The 20,414-nt window shown below is 47.6% G+C and overlaps 1 protein-coding gene across 1 annotated transcript; it reads right to left on the bottom strand.

Annotated features, from left to right (window-relative positions):
• Nucleotides 1-274: 274 nt before the first annotated feature.
• AHCY (adenosylhomocysteinase) lies at nt 275-19,401 on the bottom strand. The gene is made up of 10 exons (XM_006764583.2): nt 19,263-19,401; nt 10,772-10,962; nt 9,372-9,447; nt 7,679-7,828; nt 6,739-6,851; nt 6,068-6,275; nt 5,891-5,978; nt 5,688-5,805; nt 4,700-4,894; nt 275-1,176 (listed from the first exon to the last, which is right to left on the bottom strand). The coding sequence occupies exons 1-10, from the start codon at nt 19,288-19,290 to the stop codon at nt 1,045-1,047; spliced, it is 1,299 nt and encodes a 432-aa protein (XP_006764646.1). The 5' UTR covers nt 19,291-19,401; the 3' UTR covers nt 275-1,044.
• Between the last annotated feature and the right edge of the window lie 1,013 nt (nt 19,402-20,414).

Raw genomic sequence — 20,414 nt, 5'->3', positions numbered from 1 at the left:
ACTGGTAGGTTAGCTTACTGCTGGGGTCTGGCCGATCAGGACTGATCGAGATGGGCCGGACACTCCCTGGAGCCCTCTCGCGGTCTCTCTCTGGCTGGCCAACCTCCCGCATCCCTCCCCAGCTCTGATTGTGCACAGGTGGGGTCCCTTGGCCTGGCCTGTGCCTTCTCGCAATCCAGAACCCCTCGGGGAATGTCAGAGAGCAAGCCAAGGGACCCCACTGTCGCACAAATTTGTGCACTGGGCCTCTAGTCTATATAATAAAGGCTCAAAATTATTTTAGGCACCAAAATTTTTATTTACCTTCTTGCTCTAACATTATATAAACATAAACAAAATTTATCTTTTTGACCTAGGGTTGTGATAAGGAACCATTACAAAGTGGTGGCAGATCTATGCCTGCTTTTAAGATTCTTTGGCCCCTCTCAACCTCTGGCTGTCACTTCTCTTATCCTTTCTTGGCTGTCCAATAACTGTATTTTATAACCCCTGTAAAATAGGGACTGAAAGTACCAACCTCATTGTTCTGAGGTGTAAGAGAATGCCCAGCACTAAGCCAGGCTCTCAGGAGCATTTGAACTCCAGCAGTTCCTCCCCGCCCATTGATATAGCTCCTTCTCATTTGTCATGGGCTGAGGAACAGTGAACCTGTGAATGAAAAGTATGGACACAACATCCAGAGGGCAGGTGAGGGCTTAGATAGTAAAGTGCACAGGTGTTATGAACATCACTTCCAACTTCCAGCCTAAGGAAGGACTGGCTGAGTGAGCAGTTCTAAAACCCCTGAGCTCATGGTTCCCTGTGGGTATCTCCTGTGTATCTCCACTGTGACCAGGGCTTGAGGAAGGGCTTCTCAATTCCCTCTCCCACACAAGGAACAGTATGAGGGACATAGTGGAGGCCAAAGACGGAGTGACCAGCCCCAGGGAGTCGATGGGGGACATTAACAAATCATTCTCAAAATTGGTGCCATTTACTCTTAAGGAGAAGAGGTGGGACATGGGCAAGGACAGCAGCTAGAAGGCAAAAGGGCAGGTCTGGTTCTCAGTACCGATAGTGATCGGCCTTGAAGGGGCCATCACGGGGCAGGCCCAGGTACTGGGACTGCTTCTCAGTCAGCTTGGTCAGTTTCACATTCAGCTTTCGCAGGTGGGCTTCAGCTACTGCTTCATCCAACTGGGGAGAAACACAGGAAGATGTAGAGTCAGTACCATGCTCTGGAACCTCTTACCTGCATCCAGCTGCCAATGGAGGCAAGAACTGTTGTGTTGAGGTACCTGCCATGCGTTACACGTATTACCTCATCCTATCTTCGGTCAGGCTCAGTGGATGTGCTGTTTTTGACTGCCCACTCCCCTTCCTCAAGAGGCAACCATGTGATACATCCTCCCCTCCAAGTAACCTGGTGGGACCATCAATTACATCTCCTTTCCCACCTTCCACCAACCCAAGTAGCTAACCAAAATGCTTCTCTGGAATATATCTAGGGACAGAACATTTTCCATAACAGGTAGAGATGAGTCTCTCCAATTTCACTGGGATTTCTAAACAGGGAGGGTATCAGTCTCAGTTTGCTAGTGGTAAAGTCCATTTGACAAGTGAAGTGAATGTAAAGAAAAAAAAAGAGCCAAAACAGAGAAACACAGAGCTCTAATAATAGTGAATCTCTGAGTCCATTGTCTGAATCTTGGACTCCTTTATACAGGGTGAGACAAAAGTAGATTTACAGTTGTTAGCACACGAAACAGAGTTTATTCTTATATTATCATTTATTAATTATTGTATTATTTTTCATTTGGACAACTGTAAATCTACTTTTGCCCCACCCATTACAGCCAATAGAGTTTCTTTTTAGATTAAATTGGTTGTGGTTATTTTAAAGTATGTCCTTAAATTCTTTGTCTAGAAATTCATAATACTCCTTTCAGGAGGTGGCACCTAACTGCTCACCCCTTGAGTGACTCACTTCTAATGAATAGAAAAAAGCAGAAGTGATGGTATATAACTTGGAGACTAGGTTCTAAAAGACACTGCAGCTACTTCCTTTGCTCTCCTGGACCAAACTCTGGGGAAAGACCAGCTGCCATCTCCTGAGGACACTTAGGTAGCCCTATGGAGATTCCAATGTGACTAGGAAATGCGACCTCCTGCCAACAGTGAAGTGGATCTTCCAGCCCCAGTCCAGCCTTCAGATAGGACTGCAACCTCATGAAGGACCTCAAATCAGAAGCATCCCACTAAGGTGCTCTCAAATTCCTGACCCACAAAAACTAAAATAACAAGTGTTTATTGTTTTAAACAGTAAGTTTTGGGGTCAAGTTGTTATATAGCAATAGATAACTAACACACCAGTTTAAACAGGGTTTCTACCACTTGCCACCAAAAGTATCCTAATCAAAAATTGCCATCCTCCTTTCACAAATGTAGAAATCAAGGCTCAGAAAGGTGAAATGACTTGCCCAAGGTCACACAGTTAGATATTAATAGAGCTAGGATTTGAATCCAAGTCTATCTGGTTCTAAAACCTCAAAACTTGTCTCAGACATCTCAACTTATGGCCTTCAAGGCATCTTTGAAGAGACGGAACAGAAACTAAGGAAGACAGAAGCTAAATAAAGCCAATTTCTAAGTCTGACCAATGCAGAAATGCATAAAGGAGTCTGAAAAGAAGGGCACTTAGAGCAAGGTCAACTCTGAGTGTGTGGTGTCACTTTCTCAGCTTCCTGCTCTGGGTAGGGCTTCTCTCTATCCCTAATGCCCCAAGTCCCACCCCATGATGACACAGTGGCCTTGGAACTACAGCCCAACCCCTACAACTTTCACATGTCAAAGTGGTTTCATATCCATTGTCTCACTAGAGCCTCACAAATACCCTTAAGGAGGGCAGTATTTACTCTTTTATTTATCAGAAGAAGAAACTGGGGAGAGGCAGGCAAGGCATTAGCAGAGCCCAGCCCCAAGTCCATGTTAATTCTGGCAGCAGAATGAAGGTCTCTCTCTCAGAGTACACAATGACTACTCCCTTTACTTGGCCTGGCCTAACCCTGAATACACTTCTTCCTTCTCCCTTAACCCACACCCAGAAGGCAGTGCGTCATCATGCTTAACTGGACAGACAGTATAGCTGGGTTCTACTCCTGGCCCAGTACTTGACAATTGTGGGAGCAAGTCAATCTCTGAACCTTAGTGTCCTCATTTGTAGGATGGATCTCTCATGGCTATCACTAAGATCAATGCTAGAGTTCTTGGTGCAAGTAGATACCTTAATAAATGGTGGCTGCTCTCTGTCATTGTCCATACATTACATGTGAGACATGAAGCCAAGGATGTCTTGTCCCCCGTCCATGTCTTGGCCATAATAAAGGAGGTAAGGAAGGGGCCATGTGCTGGGGTAGGAGATGAGATCTTTGACTTTTTAATTTCAACCCTGACCTCATTGTAAGGCCTGTTCAATTTCTCACCATCAATCATATTTATTCCAACTGGGATCAGATGGAGGTCAAATCAGACTTTTTAAACCCCATAACAAGGCTGGGGACCTGGCAGGCTGTTTAGAACAGGATAGCCCTCAAGGCCCTTATGGGTAAAACATCTGGTCCAAGGGAAGTGCCCAAGGAAGACTAGGTGTAAAGGGGGTGGCTGGCTCAGGGCAGATGCTCTGGGGGCAAATGCCTGAGGCCTCGAGAGGACACCCAGGCTTCTTCCTACTTCACTTGGCAGAACCAGCCTTTCAATGGGGAGGAGTGGTATGGAGACTTCATCAAAGCTTCCTCAGTATCAAATGCTAGACGAGCAAGAGTTACTCTTAACTATTTAGCTGTTAGGGAAACAGGCCCAGAGAGGCTAAGTGGCAAAGTCAAGTTCAACCATGACACTGGAAAAAAAAGGCTGGGACTAAAACATAATTCTGATCCTTGGGGGTATGCACAGTGTATAGGGTGTTAGGATAAGCACTGGGTTTGATATGAGAAGACCTCCTTGTCATGGTTACCCTGACCACACTCCCATAGCATGTCAGAGCTATACTCAGTGTGTTAGTGGTATCATTTCATTCCAAGGCCACAATCCTACAGCCTGACTTTTTGGCTTATAGGCATGTCTAAGTTGACCCACCTGATTATTTTTAAAAACTGTTAACAAGTGGCCTATATTTAAAAATTGAGTATTTCATATGAAGATCTTAATATCTGGCTTCTCTTGAAATGTCAGGAGCCCTGGTCCAATAGGCCTGTGTTCCAGGTTAATGACAGCTGACCCCTTCACTGGGCATGTACTCTTCTGTTAGTCTGCACCCAGCTCAATTCACTCATTTACCTGCCAATCCCTAAGGGCATATAGGTTTGTGACCCCTGATCTACGGAAATCCTCACAATCCTTAAAGGAGGTAGTATTACCTTCATTTTACAGAGGAGGAAATAGAAGCACAAAGAAGTTAAGTAACTCGCCCCAGTTATACAGCTGCTAAGTGGTAAGGCTTAGATTCAAACCTGGGTGGGTCTCGCTATAAAGCCCATGCACTTCTCATCACCCAGTAGAGGATGGGAGTCATTCTCTACTTTGGGCCTGAGTTCCCTCCTCTGCCAAATGAAGAAAATGCTTTCTGCCCTCTGCACCTCTCAGGTAAACTCTGGCAAGTCTTGTGTGAGGAGCCCAGGGTTGGATATATGACCCTTGGCCTGGGTTGGAGGTGGGTACCCACCTTCTTGGGCAGAAAGTGGACCCCAACGGGGTACTTGTCTGGATGGGTCCACAGTTCAATCTGCGCCAGCACCTGGTTGGTGAAGGAGTTGCTCATCACGAAGCTGGGGTGACCCATCGCACAGCCCAGGTTGACCAGCCGGCCCTCGGCCAGAATGATGATTCTGCGCCCGTTCTTCAACCGGTAGCGATCCACCTGCAAGTGGGCAGAGTACCAGTGAGGGCTGGTAATGCTCCTAATGTCCACCCTACCCTCTTGCCCAGCAGGCCTACCTGCCTCCAACAGCACCTGTGAAGGGCCTAGCCTACCCTAGAACAACCTCTAGCACAAGCCGTGACACACTCAATTAATAGTAACAGACAATATTTATCAAGCAGCTCTGAGCTACAGACCTTACGATCTGCTGTGGGAATTTAATGAACTGACACATGTAAAGCACTTGACACATGGCTTGGCACATACTAAGTACTCGGTAAGTATTAGGTAATGTTGTTATTGTTAATATTATTACTCTTATTGGCATGTGCCCTGAACTAAGAGCATACACATAACTATATGTATATATACATGCGACTAATAACAACCCTATGATTTAAGTACTACTATTATCCCCATTTCACAGATAAAGAAACTAAAGTTTAAAGGGTTAAATTGTCCAGAGGCCACACTAACAAGTAGCTGCAATTTGAGCCTGGGCAGTCTGAGGACAGATCCCATGTTCTTAATCACCAAACTCAGTAAAAGCTGAATGTAGTGGTGCTAAACCTTGGCTGCACATCAGAACCATCTTGGGATCTTTGAAAAATGGGTTGCCTTCTTCTAACTCTGAGATGCTGATTTAGGTAGCCCTGAAACCAGGCCCCCTTCTTCCCATCCTGTTGCCCAGGTTGCCAGAGCTTCTTCATCTGCCCTCCCTTGGGCAGCCCATGAGCATGCCTCCCTCGGCCCTCCATCTGCCCACCCTGCTGGAAGGGATGGGGCTCCGCACCTGGGGCTTGATGTTCACTTTCTCCACAGCATTATCATTCAGCCACTTGACATCAATCTCCACGTCAAAGTGTCCAATGTTACATACGATGGCGTCATCCTTCATCTGCTCAAAGTGCCTATGGGAAGCCCAAATCCATGGGACACATCAGGAACAAAGAGCAGCCCCAACCCAGCCCCTTCTCTCACTCCCCGGATCCCTACCTGCCAAGGATGATGTCAATACAGCCTGTGGTGGTGACAAATATGTTGCCCTCCTGACAAGCCTCGTCCATGGTAGTCACCTCATAGCCTGTGCAGACAGTGGCCATGGGTCATCCAGGGTGGCCTTGCCTTTCCTCTGGCCCCAGTGACTGACAGCCAACCCTCGCCCTATCGTACCCTCCATGGCAGCCTGCAGTGCATTGATGGGGTCAATCTCGGTGATGATGACTCGGGCCCCAAAACCCTTCAGGGCCTGGGCACAACCCTTGCCCACGTCGCCATATCCCGCTACCACCGCCACCTTGCCCGCAATCATCACGTCTGTGGCCCGCTTGATGCCATCTATGAGGGACTCCCGGCAGCCATAGAGGTTGTCAAATTTGCTCTGAAAGGAGAGGGGGTATGGGGGCAATGGAAGCAAGCAAGGCCCTATGGCCTCAGACCCACTCTCAGCATCTTGGCCTGGTGATCATCTATGACTCTTCTCCACCAGCTAATGCCCTCATATGCCTCTTACCCTGCTTTCTGCCCTGTGGAATACCCTGCAACAGCCCTAAGACCTTGCTAGCCTTTCTCTGCTGGTCCAGAAGGCTTCTCCAGGATCAATTACTACAAGAGATTGCCCAAAGAATCTGCTTCACTTTAAAGCTCTTGATGCCCAGCTCTCACTGTATAGTTCTTCACCTCTTTAATACACTAATTACCCTCAGTCTGCAATCTCCTTCCTCCCCTCAAATGAGGCCTTCAAGTCCCTAGCCTGCAGCCTTCCCAGGGGTCCTTCCTCAGGGGCCTACTCCCAAGCTGCACTGGGAGCCAACAACTGGAACTGTCATTGCCCCAAGGCTCACCTTTGTGACGGAGTCATTGACGTTGATGGCAGGAACCTTCAGGATCCCGTTAGCCATCATCTTGTACAGGTTGTGGACCCCTGTTGTGGTCTCCTCGGAGATGCCTCGGATGCCTGAACATGAAAGGATGGGGTAAGCCTCAGGCCAGGAAGTAGCTACCTAAGGGATTGGCTGGGGGGTGAGGGTGGCTCTGGAATGAAGCCTCAAGAGCCGATTACATGAACTCACTCAAATTCCTCATCTTTGCGCCCCCACAAACCACTCCTCTTTCTGGATTCACCTCTCTGACTGATACCACAGTCCACCCAATCATCCAGGCCAGCAAGAGGGAGGAGTCACCACCATTACCAGGCCACTCCATTCCACTACTACTCTCCATTCCACTGCCACTGTCCTAGTCCCTACCACCATCACTCACCTGACCTCCCAGCCACAACCCATCCTCTACACAGCAGGCATTTTGAACATGTACGTTTTCAGAGAAATCTTTTCAAAACCCTCCAATTATTTCCATTTGCTCTCAGGATCAAGCTAAATTCTTTTATCTTAACCTATTAATACTCATACATCTGGCCTTTACTAGAGCTCTAGCCACTCCTGTAATACTCCCTCTCCCAGGGAAGGAAGCTACCAACCAGGTTGGCTTCTTTCTGTTTTCTGAAGAGTCAGTCCTTTCCTCCCTCACCCCACTTTCCTCTTTACCCTGCTTAAAAAATCTGACTCATTCACAGACCTGGCTTATGCTTGCTCTTGGACCGTCATCTCGGCCAGACCGCCCCCAGCCCCAGCCACCCTGGCAGAAGTCAGGTCAGGCCCCAGCACGCCTGTAGAAACCTGCCGTCCTCCCATCTTCCACAGAATCTGCTGCTTGAGGTGCTGGGAATCCTACCAGCCTGCTGCATTCACATAGGCAAGCACCAAGCCCACCCATCCTACTCACCTGACAAGAGCTGTGGATACTTGGTGTGGATAAGGTTGGTGAGATCACCGCCATCATCCAGAATCATGTTGAGAGGCCCATCCTTGAAGTACAGAGTCTGCTCAATGCACCACAGGTACTCCTCATCTGTTTCACCCTTCCAGGCATACACTGGAGGGTGCATGGCACATCAGTGTCTGTTTCCCCATTAGAACCCGCTCCAGGAAACTACCTGGGCAGAGCCAAAACTATCTCCTTCCTAATTCCCATGCCCAGCCCCTCTGAGAACTCAGTGGTAATAAGAACACAATTTGGAGTCACAGAGATCTGAGTTCAAATCCTGGCTCTGCACTTGCCAGCTCTGTGACTTTGGGCAAATCACTTCACTTCTCTGAGCCTGTTTCCTCATCTGTAAATGGATTAATAAGCTGGAGGCCAGATACAGGTAACTGGGATGAATTATTTACTTTCCTACTCCCTTCTGTGTAGACCCCAAGGATAGGGGCATCAACCCCTAATGAACAGAATCCCCCCCAAAGTGCTGGGACGAGGTGCTGCAGAGACAGGAGCCATATTCACGTGGACCCACAGGCAAGATCCAAGAATTGTTCTGCACTAAAAGGACTTGAGGGCCCAACAGTCTCTGATGGATTGTCTCAGGCAAAGTCTGGCCAAAAAATTACTAATAGCAGCTATTATGTGTACAGTGCTTTTTCTGTGCCAGACATTAGCACCAGTCCAGGCTCCTCCCATCAGATGATATGACTGGGACACATGTGGGGCTCTCATGAACCACCTATGAGACAAGACCACTGGCCAAGCAGGGCGGGCTGCCTCTGTCTATCTGAGGCAGACAATGGTCTTGAAGACAAAGAATTTCCCAGAAAAGGGCCACAAAGCCCAACCATGGCTGAGCAATGGGAGACGTGCCTATCCAGCCCTGGTCAGTCGCTGGAGGGAGCCTCCTGACCCTTTCCCCCGCACCTGAGGCTAGTGAGGACTCATGAATGTCCTACTGAATCACCGTCAGAGCTAACCACTCCCCTCCACAGGCGGAGGCTGACATGCCAATTTCGCCAGCAGCTTATGAAAGCTCTTCCTCTTATTTTTGGTCCTTCCACAGACCCTAGGCAATGACCCTCTAGCGCTCTTTTTCTGACCAGTATTCCTCCCGATTCTTTTTGGAAACAGACCCACATCCACCCTTTTTTAAAGAATGTTTTTAATGATTTTGAAAGAAAGAGGAAAGAAGAGGGAGAGATAGAAACATCGATCAGCTGCCTCCTACAAGTCCCCCACGGGGGATCAAGCCTGCAACCCAGGCATGTGCTCTGACTGGGAATCAAACCAGTGACCTCTTGGTGCATGGGTTGATGCTCAACCACTGAGCTATACTGGCTGGGCCCTACATCCTTTCTCTTTCTTTTCCTCCACATCCTTTTTTTAAGGAACTTCCCCTCTTCTATACCAAGTGGTTCCCAAACACAAGATCCTGTCCTTGATCACAAGACAAGTTGGGACACTAAGTACCTCCCATAGAATTATAGAGAATAAAACAGCTCTTTCCTATGGGTCATTAGGCTAGGACTGTGTGACCATGACTCCCCTCCCCAGCCGCAGGGAAGTCTGTCACTGTAGGAGCCAGAAAGCGAACACGGAGAAGCAAGAGACCCTTCATGCATTCCCACATCCCCCAGCAGCAAGCAGGACTCACCCGGAATGCCGGCCTTGGCAATGGCAGCTGCTGCATGGTCCTGGGTGGAGAAGATGTTGCAGCTGGACCACTGCACCTAGAAGAGCCAGTAAGACATGGCTGTGTGGTCACAGAAACACCAGGCTCATTGGACAGGGATAAGGAAAAGCCCTGGTGCTAAAAGTGAGAAGCGCCAGCTCTGAGACCACAGAGGGGTGGACCTGGTAAGTGAATAGGAGCCAGAGCAGTGACAAGACCTAACTTACGTTTTAAAACAGCACTCTGGTGCTATGTGGAAGAGAAAGGGCTCCACAAGGGAGCAAGGAGAGGAGTGAAAAAGCTGTTGTTAAGAGGTCAGGCAAGAGATGTAACAGTAGCAGTGGAGGTGATAATAGGTATCTTTTAAAGGCTGAGCTGAACCGATTTGCTGTAGAATTAGTTGTTGGAGTGAGAGAAGAAGTGGAGTCAGGGATGACCCCAGGTTCTTGAATTCCCATTTGCTTATGTGAGGAAGACTGCAGAAAGGGGTGGGGGAGGGGCGCACAAGAAATCATGAATTTGTTTGGATATGTTGAGGTTGTTATGTCTATTAGCTCTCCAAGTGGAGATGGCACACAGCTGCTGAATATACAAATCTCGAGGTGCGGGGTGGGAGTGGAGGAAAATCTAGGCTGGTACATTTATCTGAGAGTCATCACCATGTAGATCAGCGGTTCTCAACCTGTGGGTCGCGACCCCTTTGGCGATCGAATGACCCTTTCACAGGGGTCGCCTAAGACCATGCTGCATATCAGATATTTACATTACGATTCCTAACAGCAGCAACATTACAGTTATGAAGTAGCAACAAAAATAATTTTATGGTTGGGTCACAACATGAGGAACAGTATTTAAAGGGCCAGAAGGTTGAGAACCACTGATGTAGATAGTATTTAAAGCTCTAAAATCAGAGTGTGAATGTTTAAAAGAAAAAAGTACAAGGACTGAGTCTAATGTAATCTGATGGTTTTGGCTGCTCTCCTGCCCTCTTTTGGAGAAGCATTATCTTGTTCCAAGACTCCTAAAGAGGTTAGAAGAGCTGTCAATCAGGTACACATGACCCAGGCTGAACCAATCAGAGCACATCATCCTTCTGGCAGCCATGATTGGCCCAGGGCGGGCACATGACCCTAGGAGGGCCAATGAGAGCCAGTCCTTCCATGAATCAGTTGGACAAAGGAGTTGAATTTTTCTACCAGAGCTCCTTAGTCAGGAGGATGTGAATTGAGGGCAGTTTAATGCTATCTTCCCAGTCAAAAAAAAAATTTGCACACCAGTCACCACAAAAGTGACGGCACTATAACAAGGCTGGCACCCCAGCTGGGCATGAGGGGGCATCACACTGGATTTCCCACTTCACACAGAATAGCTGCAGAGCTCACCTCAGCACCCAGGGCAACAAGGGTCTCAATGAGGACGGCTGTCTCGACAGTCATGTGCAGGCAGCCGGCGATGCGGGCACCCTTCAGCGGCTTGGAAGCTGAGTACATCTCCCGCATGCGCATCAGGCCCGGCATCTCGTTCTCCGCGATGTCCAGGGCCTTGCGTCCCCAGGAGGCCAGGCTGATGTCAGCTGCAGAGACAGGATGGATGAGAGTTCCATGAGCGGCTCATCCCACCAACCAGGAAGCATGCCACTGGTCACAAATCCACGTGTGGACTTGAAACATTAGGCTGAGCTATCTGGTCACTGACTCTGTCACTCATTCAACAAGAATTTATGGAGCTGAGGCAGTCAAAAAAGAAAGGCATGGTCCCTGCCTAACCTCAACTTATAATCTTGGGGGAAAGTACGTTTAATCCAAGAATCACACAAGTATGTATGTGTATGTATTGTGTGTGGGGCGCCTCCTCACACGATTTCAATCGCATGCTGGGCCTCTAGTGTGTAAATAACACAGGGAAGTGCCCCTTGAAAAATAGCTGTCAGCCTATATATATGTATATATACTTCCCTCTACCTTTTTTGCTGCCACCTACCAACTTTTTCATTCCCTAAAGATGTTAGCTCCTGGTTGACCATACATCTTCCAAGTCATCACTCTTGCTGACTTCATACTCAAATGATACTACCTAACACCTTGGATTTGGCACAGTTCTTTGATTTTCCTTAAAATATGAAAATGCTTTTCCCCCACTCCTGATGTTTCCACATGGAGAGAATTCATCTGTGTGACACTCTTGGCTCCTTTCTGCCCCAGGGGAGGCGGAGTGACTTGTCTGATTAGTAAACTTGAGAGGAATAAATTGGGCATGTACCGTTCAGCTCTCCCTTCTTTTTTTTAAATACTTTAAAAAAAAAGATTTTTATTGATATTTACAGAGAGAGGAAGGGAGGTGGAGAGAAACGGATGTGAGAGAGAAACACTGGTTGGCTGCCTCCTGCACACCCCATATCGGGGATGTGCACTGACTGTGAGTCAAACTGGCAACCTTTCGGTACACAGGAAGATGCCCAACTAACTAAGCCACACTAACCAGGGCACAGCTCTCCCTTCTTTTGCAAGCCAGCAGTAGCCCCCTTGCTTGCAGGAAGCATGTTCTTCCACACAGAGACCTATCCAGGCCCACCTTGCCTGTAACAGATATGTAACTGAATTTGGGGGTTCAGTTAGCAGGTACACATGAACCTCCTTGTTCTTCAATGCTAATCTACATCCTCTGGCTTCAATGTTAGTAATGAAAGTTGTATTTTGGCTTCTATCTGCCACCCCAAATGTCTCAAATTTGTCCAAATTCTCAGGCAGGAAAAAAGAATACTATTCTGAGCTCTCTCACTATCTCAATATTCTAATAATCTCACCCTCCCTACCCGCGCCATAGTAGCCCATTCCGAAGGTCAGTCCCTTCCCTTGTAAAAGTTATCTGTCATGCTTATAAATCTCTCTTGGAAAATCAGATTCAATAGATCTAGGATGGGGCCTGGGACTGCTGGTGATTATTATCTTTAGGGAAGCTTAGATCCTGTCAATTACCCAAGGGCAGTGGTCGGCAAACCAAGTCGCGGTTTGCCGACCGTGGCCCAAGGGGGTAATAACAAATAATAAAACTAAGTCAGTCTGCTTCCTGCTGTACAATTCAAAGATGAAATATTCCTCCTCCATGGGAGGGACTACTTCTACTGGGCCTCAACACACACACCCTCCCCCTGCCCACCCTGCCCACCTTGGCAGCCCATCACCAATGATACTCCTCCCTGGAATATTGATGACTCTGACTATGTCCCATCTTTCCAATCTTCTCCCTCTACAGCCCTAACTCTAATAAAGCCACGGCCAGTCAGATCCGAGCCTCTAATGCTACCAATTTTCACTGCCCCTCATAGTTTGCCTTCATGTTCTCAATTTCTTCCTCCCACAGTTTAAGATTTTGCTGTCCCTTCTACCCTTCTGTCCTCTGATAACTCATGGCAAAACTCCCACCATAGTTAAACCCAACCCTCCACTCCACCTAAACCATTGAGTCCAGCGGGAGAAAAATCACAGCCACACTAAAAAGTCTCATTTACTAAGACACAAATTCCAGAAACAGGCCAGCAATCCTATTACATTTTCTTAGTAAATTTACTCTCCTTTTCTACTCTCTCCAAATCTCTAACACCTTTCCTCATCAACTGATCACCTGACTTCATGATTCACTGAAAAGAATTCAGAACTAGGCCACTTTTTCTCCACAGAATCCACTAGTCCTCCTCACAGTAGCTACAGACCAGGCATTCTTTTGTTATAATAGATGAGTTGTCTCTGCTCTGTGGGGCCTGATCCCATATCCTTGAGAGTTCACTATTGCATGGATACTGCTCTTCTCAAGGTCTCTCAAGACCAGCCTGATTCCCACATCTAATAGTCAATTATCTATGTTCATGTTTCTCCCTGCAGCACTGATCCCACTAATTACTCCTTCCTCCTGAAACCCTTTCTTTGTTTGGCTTCTGTAACTGTCCAGTGTTTTTCCTCCTACTTTTCTGGCTCCTCTTCCTTTAAGTGACTAATGTTGGAAGCCCTTAGGGTTCCATCTTCTCCCTTTTCCTTTAAATACCTTCTCTACAGCAGTGACTCCCACGTATTTATCTCCAGCCCAACTTCTCCCCTGATTAGGAGACTCATATAATCCAATTGCCTACTGAATATCTCCACTTAGATGCACAATCAGATCTATTATGTGTCAAGTTTGAATTCTCATGACTCCTTACCTTCCCCCAATTTTCCCATTTTAGGAAATGAAATACCATTTGATCAGCCACTCCAGACAAAATTTTTCTTGCTTCTTTTCCCCTTTCACCCTCTTCTAATCCATCAGCATATTGTTGGCTCAAAATCACAAATATATAAGCAATCCAACCACATCTTACTACCTTGGATCACTGAAGAAGCCTCTTCAGTGGTCTACTATTCTCCCCATAGAAGCCAGAAGATGCTTTATAAAATTTAAGTTATATCACCTCCACTCTTCTGCTAAAGTAAAAAACAAACCTCTAATGGCTTCCCCTTATCTTCTCTCTATATAAAAGCCTAATATGCTAAGTGTCTGACCATTTGACCGTTCGCTATGATGCACAATGACCATCAGGGGGCAGACGCTCTGATTGGTAGGTTAGCTTGCTGCTGAGGTCTGGCCGATTGGGACTGGGCAAGCCCTCCCACAGATCCTCCCCAGCCTCTAAAATAGTTCTAATTAATTTCCTTTCAGTGTGCATGAATTTGTGCACCAGGCCTCTAGTCCATTAATAAAATCTTAACTTTTCACATGGCCCGAGGGTCCTACCCACATGACTGCCCACCTTTGTTCTCCTACCTCTCCTCCCCCTTCTCCTCCTCCCTAGCTTCTCAACCACATAGATCTGCTTACTGTTGGTCTTCAGTCTTCAGACAATCTAAACTCATTCCCTCCTCAGGGCTTTAGCCCAAATTCTCTTAGCCTGCATGGTTCCTCCCCAAGCATCTGATACAGACCTGGAAAACAGTAGGTGCTCAACAAAAACCTGGAAACAGGAAAGAATTTGGTATATTTCTACTGAAGGAATGGAATGCACCACAATGACTCTAGTAGAGGGAGTAAGATAAATCAGGATTTTATTCCCAGTAAGGTGGCAAGCCCACAGAGTTTTAAGGGCAAGTATCATGACCAGTTTGTCTTTTGAAAAGACCCCTTTGGCCCGGTCAGCATGGCTCAATGGTTAAGCATCAACCTATGAACCAGGAAGTCACAGTTCAATTCCTAGTCAGGGCACATGCCCAGGTTGGGGGGCGTGCAGGAGGCAGCAGCCAATCAATGATTCTCTCTCATCATTGATGTTTCTCTCTAACTCTCCCTTTCTCTCTGAAATCAATAAAAATATTTTCTAAAAAAAAAAAGACCCCTTTGATGGCTGCATGTATATGTGGAGCAAGAGACCTAGGGAAACCTGTGAGGAGAGTGACCAGAACTGGGGTGGTGGCTGTGGAGAAAGAAGTGGGAGGAACTCCTCACTTATAAAATGGAGACAACAATACATTAAATGTATGCATGTCTGTCCCAACCTCATCCTTGAGTCACCTTTGCATGTCCAGTGCCCAGCAGGGCCTGGCACAGAGAAGGGTTCAGCAAATGTTTACTGACCATATCTGTTGTTAGGACTGAATGAGAGAAGGTCCATGAAAGGAGCTGGCACAAGACAGGGTGGCAAAAAAGAAAACAAATCTAAACCCAGTACAACTCCCAGCATTTACCAATGAGAAAAGGACCCACGTGGAGAGCTGCTTCAGTGTTTGGACAGGTTCAAGCCTTGGACTGAGAGGGCACGATCCTCTCGTGGCAAAGCCACGTGCAAGTCCCAGCACAATTATAGCCAAAGGCTATAGTTGTAAGCTTGACCTTATGGTCCAAACCTGTGGTCCCAAGAGGCTGAGTGATGTGGGCTTGATAGAATTCAGGTGCATGTAATTGAGTAAGATTTGAAACCCACGAGAACATTATAAACATCTTAACCACACCCTTACTTTGCCTCATGAAATCTGGCTATAAAATAAAGACTCGGCCTGCAAGCCGTGGCACTGTCTCTCTAATCAGAGGGCAGCGTCCCACCTAGCCCCAGCTTTTTCTCTTGTCTGTCTTTTCTAATCCTTCACTGCCCCGCGCCCTCAGGTTCACCCATGGCCACGCTGGCGCAGCACAGACCAAGAAAGGGTTTGCTGCAGGTTCCACAGTCAATCAGTGACAGAGGTGGGACTGGTGGCCAGAAAGAGCTAGCGACAGAGGCCTTCTCAAGGCTCCTGAGGCCCAGCAGTAATGGACAATGGGTTCTGTCCTATCCTGCTAAGCTCCACCCACTCTATCACCACCTGTCCGTCAGCTAAAAATAACTCCACTGCCCTTAAGGCAGCTGTGCCAGCCCCACAGTTTTCCCTCAACTCCAAAGGCACAGGAAGGTCTGGTGCTCCAAGCTCTGAGGCTTTTGGTCCTACAGGAGCTGAGAACTTGAAGTTGCAGGGACACCTCTTGGCCAGGACAAGCCAAGAAGGATAGCAAGACCCTCTCAGAGCCTCACTTTCTTCATCTGTAAAGTGGGAATAATCATCCCCAACCTTGCTGAGTCCTGAGGATTAAAGATGTCATATGGACAAAGGCTAGCACAGTATGCCCTCCTCAATGGGGGCTTCCTCCCTCCATCCCAGCCAAGCTCCCTCACTTCCAAATGTAGCCTTATCTCCTCCCACAAAACCCAATGCCCTCAACCCTGACGCATCGATTCTCCATAGCATGACAAGCCTCTATTCCAACTCTGCCACTAACGTTACCTTGACTTAACCTTTCTGGGCTTCAGTTTCATCACCATAAAATGGGGACATCTACTCTGGCTATTACTTCATAATCTACTACTGATAAGCTACTACAATTGACCCTTGAACAACACAGGGATTAGGGGCAATGACCCCACTCAAAAATCTATGCAAGCCCAGTGGTGAAGCATTGACCCATGAACCAAGAGGTCACCAGTCCAATTCCAGGTCAGGGCACAGGCCAGGGTTTCGGGCTTGATCCCCAGTAGGGAGTGTGCAGGAGGCAGCTGATGGATGTTTCTCTCTCATCATTGATATTTCTATCTTTCTATCCCTCTTCCTTCCCCTCTCTAAAAATCAATGAAAACATATTTTTTGAAAATTTGCCTTACTGCCCTAGCCGGTTTGGCTCAGTGGATAGAGGGTTGGCCTGCAGACTGAGGGTTCCAGGTTTGATTCCAATCAAGGGCACATGCTTGGGTTACAGGCTCAATCCCTAGTAGTGGGTGGGCAGGAGGCAGCCAATCAATATTCCCTCCCATCATTGATGTTTCTCTCTCTCTCTCCCTCTCCTTCTCTGAAATCAATTTTAAAAAAAAGTTTTTTTAAATTTGCCTTCCTAAAAAAAAAAAAAAAATGTGCAAGGAACTCTTGTATTTCTCTGCATAATGTAAAGACTTGTGATTTCAGGATGACTGACCTGCTCAGTGACACACAAGTTCCAAATAAAGATTTTGCATTAAAGTAAAAAAAAACAAAACAAGCCCTGACCGGTTTGGCTCAGTGGATAGAGCGTCGGCTTGCGGACTGAAAGGTCCCAGGTTCGATTCCGGTCAAGGGCATGTACCTTGGTTGCGGGCTCATCCCCAGTGGGGAGTGTGCAGGAGGCAGCTGGTCGATGATTCTCTCTCATCGATGTTTCTAACTCTCTATCTCTCTCCTTTCCTCTCTGTAAAAACTCAATAAACTATATTAAAAAAAACCACACAAAACCCCCCCCACGATTAATTTGCTTTTTAAATCTGGCCCTGTCCGGTGTGACTCAGTTGGTTGGGCATCATCCTGTGCACCAAAAGGTCATAGGTTGATTCCCAGTCAGGGCACATGCCCAAGTTACAGGTTCGATCCCTGGTCAGCGTGCATGGGGGAAGCAGGCAATCAATGTCTCTTTTTCTCTCCCTTCCCTCTCCCTCAAATCAATAACATAAAAATAAATACATAAAAATAAATCTGTCTATAACTTTTGATGTCTCCAAAACTCCAGTCTTCCTTGGTGTCCATAGGGGATTGGTTCCAGGACCCACCCTGAGGATACCAAAATCCATGGATGCTCCAATCCCTCATGTAAAATGGCATAGAACTGCCCTCCCCAGATAGCTCCGTTGGTTAGAGCGTCATCCTTATACAGCAAGGTTTTGGGTTCGATCTCTGGTCAGGGCACGTACAAGCAGCAGCCAATGCATGCACAAATCAGTAGAACAACAAATCAATGTTTCTCTCTCTCTCCCTAAAAACCAAACAAAAATTTTTTTTTTTTGCCATGGACACACACCACAGCACAGGTGCCCTCCTTCCAACCAAATTTTTTTTTAAATATATTTTATTGATTTTTTACAGAAAGGAAGGGAGAGAGATAGAGAGTTAGAAACATCGATCAGCTGCCTCCTGCACATCCCCTACTGGGTATGTGTCCGCAACCCAAGTACATGCCCTTGACCGGAATCGAACCTGGGACCTTTCAGTCCACAGGCCAACGCTCTATCCACTGAGCAAACTGGTTCCGGCCAACCAAATTTTTTTAACCTTTAAAAAATAAATGGCACAGAACAGTGCATATGGCCCTCCACATAAGCAGATTCAACCAACCACTGATGGAAAATACCACAGATGTCAAATCTAGAGACATGAAGGATAAACTGTGTATTTATTGAAAAAAGCCACACATAATGGACCCTTGTTGTTCAAAGGTCAACTGTATTTCACAGAATCTCTGCAAATCAATTCCTGTTGGAGCCTCAGCTGCTTTCTCTGTCAACTATAGCGGGATCCAACCCACCTCTGATTGTTCTGTAAACACATGCAAAACATCAGATACACAGCGAGTGCTCCATAAATGTTGATGCCTTTCTCCAGGTTTAATGGTGTCTTGAATTGACTTCAAAAACTGCTAGCCAGCATGAACTGGTTTTTTCCAAGAACATTAGTTGTTCCAAGTGCTCTCTGATATGCAGTGGTGAGAAGGTGTGCTCGGAGGACTACAGTGTCTGAGTTCATATCCTGCTCCACTTGGTCCCAGCTATAGGAAGGCAGGTTACCTTTATTTCCTGTGTCTTAGCACACTCATCGTAACATGAGAAAGTAAAAGCCGTGTGAATAACATGAATTAATCTAGGATAAAGACATAAGATGGTGCCCATCCCCTAGTAAACGCCCAAGATATTTAAACTGTCAGTGTATCATCTTCAATCCATAGGACAGCAAGAATTGTTCTAACCACTCCAAATTTTCTGAGATTCTCTGCAGGACTGTCCCTGTTGGCCAGGCGGGTGACCCCAAAAGTTGAGTAACAAGCCCAAAGTCCCCTGTGAATGTACAGCGCTGGCCCTGGATTCGCTCTCCAGGCCTCGCCTCTCACGCCTATTGGGGCTCCAGTTCCCTCGCCTTCCCTGCAGGAAGCTCAGAGAAGGACGGGCACCTGTCCGGGACCACCCAGCTGGCCAAAGGGCCGGCCCAGGCTCGGGAAGCAGGATCTGGACCGCCCCGTGTAGGCGCTGGCAGATGTCAGCAGTCCCAGGCCCCGGCCAGGTGCGCACTTCCCGCCAGCCCTAGCGGGCTCGGGGCGAAACGTGCCGCCGGTTGGAGGCTCGCGGTCCACGCCGCAGCACTGGGCCCCGCGGGGTATGCCGGAACTCGTAGTCCGCGGCCACCCCCGACAACCCGCTCGCCGTGGCGCGAGAACTCCAACCCCCAGGCGGCCTCGCGCGCCCAGGATCGCGCCGAGCCAACGATTCAAGGGGGTCCTCAGCGCCTCGCATCAGCGCCCCGGCCGTCGCCGGCACAAGCCCCCCCAAAGGACAAGGAGCAGAAGCGGCCTGCTGCATGTCCTGGGACTCACCGACTTTGTAGGGCAGTTTGTCCGTCATGCTGACGGCAACTCCGTACGGAGTGATGGACACAGGCGAAAGGGGCCGGGCCGCGTACAGGAAACCGGAACAGGGCGGGCAACCACGGGAAGGGATTAGGTCCTCGCGCCGGCGCCTTTAAATATCTCCCCCTTATTTGCATATTCATGATCTCTCTAGGGCTGCGCCATGGGGGCGGGGCCCAATGCACAGGGGCGGGGCCAGAGTGAACTTGGATCTCTCCAGAGAAGAGGACAGGTTGCATCCCATGTGAGTCGGGAATGGAGCTCAGGGAGAGGCCTGAGAGCAAATGAGAGATTGCTCTTTGTCCCGTTAAGCCACTGAATCGATGTCAAAACCGAGTGGAACTTAAATTCCAACCAGTTCATTTCCCTGTGCCTCAGTTTTCTCATCTGTAAAATGCGCGGAATGATATCTACCACACAGATTATAAGTAAAGCTGCAATAGGTCAGTTATCTAGAATCCCAGACCTCCCACCCTCTAATAACCTGACCACTCTCCTGAGTTTAGGTAAGTTTGTATGCATTTTTATACTTTTAATACATATGAAAATCATTAAATACTTCGTAGAATACTTTGTGTTTAAGACCTTTTATATGGTACCATACTGTGCTGGCTGAATCCTACAGATGTGCCTCAGCCTGCATCCTGTCTCACCAATGTGCCCTTGGCTTCCACTTTCCTAACTCTCCTCCCACTGTTCCTTATCCGGCCTTAGCAACTTCCTCCTTCACTAGCGCCTTTAAGTGTTGATGTTCCTTTTTCCTCTTATTCTGCTCCATCTTCCTGGGCCATCTCACCCACACTTACGGCTATTGTGACCACATATATCCAGGTGATTCAAGTATTCATGAATAAAACAGTCTTACCCCAGGAGCCACCTGTTTCCCTTCTTAGTCACATGCCTCTTCTCCCCAACCCTGGGATTATTGTTACAGTGAATTTTTGCCTTAATCATTTATTTGCTTTTTAAAAAAATATATTTTATTGATTTTTACAGAGAGGAAGGGAGTGGGATAGAGAGTTAGAAACATCGATGAGAGAGAAACATCAGTCAGCTGCTTCCTGCACACTCCCTACTGGGGATGTGCCCGCAACCAAGGTACATGCCCTTGACCCTGCT

This window comes from Myotis davidii, unplaced genomic scaffold (genome assembly GCF_000327345.1).
Source record: "Myotis davidii unplaced genomic scaffold, ASM32734v1 scaffold38, whole genome shotgun sequence".
Taxonomy (NCBI): Eukaryota; Metazoa; Chordata; class Mammalia; order Chiroptera; family Vespertilionidae; genus Myotis; species Myotis davidii.
Note: the sequence above shows the minus strand (reverse complement) of the source record. Positions and strands in the feature narration are given on the sequence as shown.